Source organism: Lolium perenne, chromosome 3, assembly GCF_019359855.2.
Source record: "Lolium perenne isolate Kyuss_39 chromosome 3, Kyuss_2.0, whole genome shotgun sequence".
Lineage (NCBI taxonomy): Eukaryota > Viridiplantae > Streptophyta > Magnoliopsida > Poales > Poaceae > Lolium > Lolium perenne.
In genome coordinates, this window is record NC_067246.2 from 287,129,957 (window position 1) to 287,138,134 (window position 8,178).

Genomic DNA, 8,178 nt, shown 5'->3' on the forward strand with positions numbered 1-8,178 from the left:
TTTCATAAGAGCAAGCACCGTATCAAATAGACTTAAACCGTACAAATGAAGTTGCTCATCAATTACATGGCATCTACAATGGAATGTGATTAGGCACGGCTAAACTAACAAACTGTGGCAACATAACATTATTGGTTCACTTCTGAGATGCTGACGATACTCCCGAGGGCATCACAGCTGAATCACCTCGGTCTCAGTTCTCAAATCAATTTTGTTGGACTCACTTTCAGAAGTACCCAACGCCCTTCGCCTATCTTGGGAGTTGGGACCCTGGCCGTCATTGCCAAGAAACAGGAGTCAAACTGTCTGTACGAAACAGGGTTCTCATATTATAACAAAACTTACAAATCAACAAGGCGAAGTTGAACATGCGTCCAAATGCGTGCAACTTTAATTTGTATGCAGAAACTGAGCATAAAACACCAAGAACACAGAAATAGTTTATCGATTTGACTAAGGAACATGAGGACATCATTCCATTTGCGTTAAACGCAGAAGGAAATGTGATCTAAGGAGAAAATGTAGAAGATACAGATTCAAACTCCTACGCAATATACAAGTACTTATTTAGGTGGTCATTCATTGTACAATCTAGACTCCTGAAAATATCAAGGATTAAGCAACAAAGCTCACATGTAGGATACAGCTCTCCACTTCACAAGTCCATTTGAAACATTGGGTAATACATCAGCCTGAAGATTATAGCAAATCTAGATAGTGGTGGATTGCGAAGTAGACAATGGTGGAATGGAATGCAGAAGAGCCTCTTGATTGCATTTCATTCATGGGGTATCAAAAGTGTCTTTGGGATGTTTTTCCTTCACTAGAGCACAAGGTGTGTGGTTGGATCTAATCCACCTAATAAAATCCAAGAGCCTATATCACAACATTCAAATGGCTCAGAATAAATGGTCTACCATAGCAGACTCCCCGCACACGTCCTGCCCCAAATCTGCACCCTGTTTCCTCAGACCCCAATCGACTCAAGAAATCCCGCCCAAAGTCACACAACTCGGTTAATCTTTTTCATCTACTACTAACAGCCCAAGCAGGTCACTGTGGCACATAATTGATGGGTCCATGTGGGCCGGCTGTGAGGTGGTGCGCAAATTGGCAAAATGGCCTCCTTTGGGGCTTCCTGTATGAACAGGGCCGGTGTGGTGGATGCCTTGGAAAATCGACCGCTTTAGGCGCCTAGGCGTAGCTTAGGCGTTGGAGTGCCCCCAAACTGCTCTAAGACACTTTAACGCCTTCAAAACCATGGCGGGGATGCCATGGCCGAGCTGACTGAAATGCAGCATGTATTTATTCGATGGTTCTGGACATGTGTCCAAGTGAGGGGCATTCTATGACTTGCAACGTGAACAGCAAAGTGAGGAAGATAACCATCGAGGTTTACTATGAGTTGTTCGAGAGAGGACTAGCCTCAGGGCCAGGGGGGATACTACATAATGTTTTGTGATTTCTATTTTTTCTTGCTGAAGTGGTGGAATGCATGTTTATACCGCTCATGATTGCTTGACAATGCTAAAACAATGTGGTATGGTCCGTTTCGTTTTGATGCTTGTAAGTTTCAGTTCAGATAGTGCAAATTTAGAATGATTTTGGCATGTTTGTGTGCATATTATATTTCTTTCTCTCATGTTACTTCATATGACATTAAGGCCATGTCAATGTGCAAAACTTTTGCTGCTCGCCATCTGTGCTTATGGGTGCAATGGTTCAATAAAAGGAGAGATGTGTCCGGACTTACATTATTCCCTTCAAAAATTGTTACGGAGTACATGAGACATCACTCGCATCAGTTGTGTTAAGAAAAATAAATCTTTTCTTTTGCAGGTTAAGAAAAAAATAGATCTGACTAGAGACTGATGGAAGGGGCAAACATTTAGTTTTGTACAGGCGTACCTTTTCAGTAGATGCATTCAAGTAAAATAACTCTCCCAAGTACGTTTTGGTCTTGGTAGCAAAGGATCATTTGTATGGCCAAGGCAACTCAATGAAAATGTATGTTCGAAGAAATAGCTAGAGAATAAATTACGGAAACATGTCAAATTTATTTTTGTGACTGGACCCAAGAGCCATGTTGTTTCATAACATCTAACAATTTGAATTTTAGTGTTTGTAATGTACTACATTTTTCTATATATTAGTAGATGTGTGCATTGCACGTGCAGGTTTACGTTTACGTTTACTTACCTGCCACATTTTGGCTAGATTGCCCTGAAGAAGACGTCCCTTCTATAGCACTGATGGGGTATGTCCCTACACAAATAAAAACATCTCTATGAAGATGAATGCTATTACTTTACTTATATGCACGTTTGAGAAGAACAAAGTGAAACGCCAGCCCCATCTATAATCTAATAAAATAAAGTACGACACGAGTCACAAAAGAAGTAAGAGTTAGGGGGTGGCAAAAAAAATTGAGGCCCCGTACTATAAAAATCTAAACATTAATCAATATAGCCAATGAAATATTACAATGAACACATAAGTACATGGAAATGATTATTTATATCAATATTGTTTACAAAAAATATTTTTACAATCCTAGATATAATATGAAAATAGAAAAACTTCATCAACAGGAGAAGAGGCCCATGACATCTCCTTAAGAATTTTGCAGCATCATCGAAATTTGGAGTAAGAGAGGACTAGACCTTGAGTGCATGCATGCATATGCATAAACAAGTGATGATGGTATCAATATCAAGTTTATCCAACAGTTTTTAGCGATTAATAATAGAAAATGAGCCCAACTTTAGGTACAAAACTACCAGCTTATCACATCAAGCTCACAGCTCTTAAACCACAAGAATATATATATAGCACCAAATAATGTCTGGCCGGCCCTCTTGCAACAATGTAGATCCAATTTTCTATCATCACAGAATCTTTGCCAATTGTCTATCACTCAATCATAATGCCAAAGTTGGGGGATAGCTCATGTAGGAAGTAGACTGATTCTACTAGCTAGCACGTAGAGATATAAGACGTTGCAGATTGATTGCCAAAACACATATCATGCCTTGACAGTTTTATTCAATAACTCAAATCGCATGGCATATGTATACATACACACTAGCACACATAGCCAGGCCATGCATAATAATAAGACTTCGGCTAACTAAGCCAAATACTTGAAGTCCATCTCCAAGACAGACTCAACCTATTAAACTAGCACATGATATTTTAGTAGCAACAAAGCTCATACAACTCGGATGCTAGAAGCTTGGATTAATATCTAACAAGTACTGGCCATGTGTGTTGCCGAGATACCTGCATTGCGGCACAACACATAGCCCGGCCGTTCCCCTACCTAACAGAACACGACGCATGGTTAAAGGGGGTAAACTTTGACACAATTGTCACTAACTAGGGAAGCAAGATGAATTGCTGCAAAATAAGTAAATTGGAATCTACTCTATTTAAATATATAGTCCCTCGTATTTTATTTGTTCGGTTGGAAACCAAATTAGAGAAAACATATTAAAATAAATAGAGGTCATCTACATCGTTTTAATAATAAGTATTTGAGTTTCAGAGATTCAGTAGGAAATAGTATGTATTGTGAGTTTGAAATTTGACCGGCAATGTTTTGTGTATCAAAAGAGCATATGCACAGCAATCAATTGTTATTCTTCTAGTGACATGATTAAGTTTCAATAATCCATCTAAAATACATATGCAACCAATTTTGCCTCCATTCAACATGTATGTATATGCTATGTAATGTATGCTTACAATTACATGTTACCGGATGAAGCTGACACAGATAAAAACTCAGATCATGTGGAAAATAACCTACGGAGTACAAGTTTTCTCAGATTTGGACCTGAGATAACGAGCTGATGCTGGGGAAGGGGAATATGCTATGTAATGTATGCTTACAATTCAGACAGAGAAAGAATTGAGAGTCCCTGTTCTAGTCTGAATTAATGGTCGTCCAAATAAACGGTGGCAGCAAAGTATGTGATGCTTGCTTGTACTCTGGACATGGAATCGAATTGAACATGCTTTTACTAGTCTGAATGATCCACTACTAAATGAACAGCGGAAATACAGTATGCAGTCCCTGCATGAATATAATTGACGAGTCCACTGGATAATGGATATAACCTTCAAGTTTCATTTAAAACATACCAAATTTACAGAAGCAGTAAATGTGATAACTTCAGATTCACAATAAGAATTGACTATACAATGTTAAAAGGGGAGATGTTTACTTCTTTTAACGACCTCTCCACCCTCTGATACATCTACAATCAAATTTATGTTTCTTCGGAGACGTTCCTCCGTGTGAAATACTTGAATCTGTAAAGTTAACAATATTATTCGTTAGTGCTATGATCAGCATTAATCAAGTAAATCATGGGTAAAAGTTAAAACTTAAAAGTAACTTACTGAAACATTTATTTTCTCATTCAAGCGATTCCCTTGATCTAAATGATCCCTGCATCTGCCCAGCAACATGTTTTCCAACTGAAAAAAAAATACAAAAGTTAAGTGCATAATGTGTAACATTAATATATACTCTCATTTCATTTTATTTGAAACTCATTTATATACACTATGCACCTACCTCAACTGTAGTAGATATGGATTCTCCATTAAAACGTTCAATAATATCACCGAGACAGATTCCAAGTTTCTCAGCATGCGATTCTTTTGACACCTAATGTTCAATTACCATGATTACTCCATAATATGCATATCAGGAACAGTTCTAGCAATACTAAATAACAGTGAACAACTGCATACCTCTTGAACAATAAGGCCGTCCTTAATTTTATACATGCGCCACATCTTGTCAATATGCGTTGGATCAAGAAGCTTGATGGAAGAAAATTTCATCCCTAGATGGAGCCGAGGGATGCACCTTTACCAAACATAATCATTATTATAACACAAAAAACAAAACATATAAATATGGTATACAGAAGAATCCTTAATCAAGGTGGAAATGTACAGGACATGCATGGGAACAATCATTAATCAAGTCAATTGTGTTTATCAACCCAAATGACAAGCAGGAAAAAAAACTGTATTAGCTTTAACAGCACTAGGGTGAAAGTCGTACCGAAACTCACACCACAAGTCCACGCATTTATCCAAGATACAAGAAGGTATCAAAGACTTCTTAAGCCTAAGGTGCTTGTTAACCAGTCCAACGACCTTCCCATCCAAATCAATGATGGACCATCCATCGTCATCACACTACAACATGACAAATATTTGACTAGTTACAACTCAAAACAACAAAATAGCAGCATTGAATTGCAACCCATAGAGTTAGAATAAAGTAGCACTACGTACCAGATAATCGTCATTTTTTTTATTGGGAAGGTAACAGTCATTTTTTGGATGGGAAAGAGAATCATCTTTTTGATGGATAAAGTACATGTAGTGATGCCTCTGATTACTTCTTGGATTCTGATGTTCCACCCTGCCATGGGTTATCCTTAAATTCATGTGGTCATCTCTTCCAAGCCTGAAAACGTCTTGGCCACAATGCACACTGCCACTGAAAGAGGGCAAATCCGGTTTATCCACTCTAACCCTAAAAAAGGCAAGATCATAATGCTCCTGGTGGTAGAGGTAGTGGCCATCTGCAGTGGTGCCATCCAGCAAGTGAACAATAACCTGAAATGGCAGCTGCAAATATTATGACACTACACTACCATTTGAGTTTAGCAACCGAGGCATGACAAATATTTAGTAGCTAACACATACTTCCTGCACGCAAGACTGACATAACGTGTGTGTGTTGTTTCCTTGTTTTACTTCTTTCTCTGGCACTAATTTTACAGGGCGTATACACATATTTATATACATGCAGCTATGACCTCACGTCTAAGTAGGATTATTAGATAAGAGATATTCTATTTGGACAAGAACTCCAGACATAGCCTGACTTGGGCCAATACAATCCGGATTCAAATTTACTACTGTCTCCAACAGCAATGACAGCTTATCATTCGGTACCAGGGGACCTAATGGCCAGAAGCAAAATTCATTTTAACCTGCATCACTTGACCAAGAATGAAACAGAATCACACTCCTTCGAAGGGGAAAAGTGAAGTCAGAACCGAGGTCTAGATCTCTCTCGGACCGAAAATCGAACACGGCTTGTGCTTTCTCAGACCAAGATGCAACAAGCAGCATATCAAAGCAGCAACAAGTCGTTACTTCAGCGGAATGGACATACAACTTTTCTTACAATTCCCGTTCACATGCAAGATGCAACAAGCAGCTAAATCGAGTAAATAACTATATTGGGAAAAAATAGCTTCAGTTGTCATAAGCATAACAACAAGCAGTTGGAGGGCATCAACTCACAATAAATACACAAAAATATTGGGGCTTTAACTTCTATACATTGACTACAACTAATGACGTGGGTGTAATGCACTGGGCAACATGTGATTCAGAACTATTGCACTTCCCATTTGGATTTGTTAAGTACCTCAGTGTAATGCAAGACAAAAGAAGAAATCAGTCACATGTTGGGGGGCAAGGTGAAATGACCTATGGTTCAAAGACTATAGTACAACTTATTATTTTATCTGTCTCCTCTTAGCCATCCTCCCAAGTTGGGGGGCAAGGTGAAATGACCTATGGTTCAAAGACTACTTAAACATGAATGAATTTCAACAATCCAAAACAAGAACTTACGCTGAATAGATCACCTTATTCAGTACCACGGTTGATTAATTAATCAGTTTAAAGTACTGCCATGAGCGGGTGATTAAATGAAGGAAACAAATGGACAAGTGAGTGTTACGACAGAAACTCACGTTAGCTTTAATATTGTACTCGTCTCTGCCTTCCCAGTGGTTTTCCGTGGGATGCTTTGAGCGAATCAGATGTGCGGTCGTCAAAACGGTCCCTGTCTTGCTCTCCGGGTCCCATTTAATCAACAAACCACAGCAGTTGGCCAGTGGCTTCCCGTCTGCAAATATTAATCAGAAAATCACAACAATTGGTCAGCGCTAGCTCCCCATCTGCAAATATTACTCAGAGCAAGCAGGACGCTACAAGATACGCACCAACAGAAGATGAGAGCCTGATGATAGATTTAGCAGCATGAAGCACCCCCTCTTTGGCTGATTCACTGATCGGAAGATGGCATGAATGTGCCAACTTGGGCAAGAGACGGAGCCGACGACCTAGAGAGAATGAACAAATAACTAAGTAAGCACGCACAATGGGAGGTTGAAAACCTGAGAAGAGTAGAGGGATTGGGGTAGGGGTTTACCTAATTTCGCTGTGTGTTTAACTTGGGCCTCCTTGAAGGAGGCGAATATCGCTGGATAGGCAGTCGGATCATTTAGCTCGTCGGGGATGTAGGGCATGCTGATTGGAGATTTTGGTGTAAACTCATCCTCCTCAACTGCCTCGGTCGATCTCGATCCATGTGTTTGTGTCACGGACTCGTCCGGGTCATCTAAAGAAAATCGTGCACCAAGAACAAGTTAACATCCAGTATGCAACAATCTATGAGGAAAATAGGTTGTTGGAGGGGACGTAAAAAATTGCCTCCAACTCCTCTCATCTCTGGACGGGCAAGTTGGGCAGGCCGATAGACATCCATCTTCTCCCCCGGCGAAAAAATAGGTCGGGGAGGGCAAAAATTACCTCCAACTCCTCTCATCTCTGGACGGGCAAGTTGGGCAGCCCGATAGACATCCATCTTCGTTGCCTCGCTCTCCGTATCGGTCCCAGATGACGCATCCGCCTCTGGCTCTGGCAAGGAGTCTCTCTTCTCTGCCGCCTCTGGCAAGGAGTCTCTCTTCTTTGCCGCCCCCGGCGCTCGGGAGTGCGTCCCCGCCTCCCCCTCTTCTGTCAAGGGGCCTCTCCTCATTGCCGCCTGCCGGCGATGTCCTCTGCCCATCTTTTCAGCTGGACTAGGGTTTGGGGGCTGAGGGGAGCGGCGCCGGAGGAGGAGAACCGAGTAACAGAGGGCGACGACGTGTGTTGGTAAATTCGAAAATTTTCAATTCAAAAAATAGTTTAAATTAAAATATGTTCAAATCTGAAAAAATGTTTAAATTGGAAAAGTGTTCAAATTTGAAAAATATTCAAATTTAAAATTGTTTGTATTTTAAACATGTTCATATTCAAAAAATATTCAAATTCGAAAAAAGATCAAATTTCGAAAAAAATGGAAAAATG

General features: G+C 40.0%; 1 protein-coding gene across 2 annotated transcripts; it reads right to left on the reverse strand.

The window, feature by feature from the left end:
• On the reverse strand, positions 1 to 7,963 carry LOC127344193 (uncharacterized). 2 transcript variants are annotated; one of them, XM_051370415.2, is made up of 12 exons: positions 7,642 to 7,963; positions 7,262 to 7,450; positions 7,053 to 7,172; positions 6,801 to 6,955; positions 5,320 to 5,646; positions 5,084 to 5,220; positions 4,765 to 4,882; positions 4,586 to 4,678; positions 4,408 to 4,485; positions 4,230 to 4,317; positions 2,200 to 2,265; positions 1 to 306 (listed from the first exon to the last, which is right to left on the reverse strand). In XM_051370415.2, exons 1-12 carry the CDS (start codon positions 7,895 to 7,897, stop codon positions 278 to 280), a joined length of 1,656 nt encoding a protein of 551 aa, XP_051226375.1. In that variant the 5' UTR covers positions 7,898 to 7,963; the 3' UTR covers positions 1 to 277. The 2 variants fall into 2 exon arrangements, with proteins under 2 accessions (XP_051226375.1, XP_071683098.1); XM_071826997.1 differs by having other exon boundaries at positions 7,543 to 7,961.
• Between the last annotated feature and the right edge of the window lie 215 nt (positions 7,964 to 8,178).

Bases quoted from the DNA above. Each gene is read 5' to 3' on its own strand.
- LOC127344193 (XM_071826997.1), bottom strand. From the start codon at position 7,897: ATGGGCAGAGGACATCGCCGGCAGGCGGCAATGAGGAGAGGCCCCTTG. The intron at 7,451-7,542 runs GCAATTTTTTAC...GATTTTCTTTAG, and splicing joins AGAGATGAGAGGAGTTGGAG to ATGACCCGGACGAGTCCGTG. The intron at 4,486-4,585 runs GTAGGTGCATAG...TTTTTTTTTCAG, and splicing joins CCATATCTACTACAGTTGAG to TTGGAAAACATGTTGCTGGG.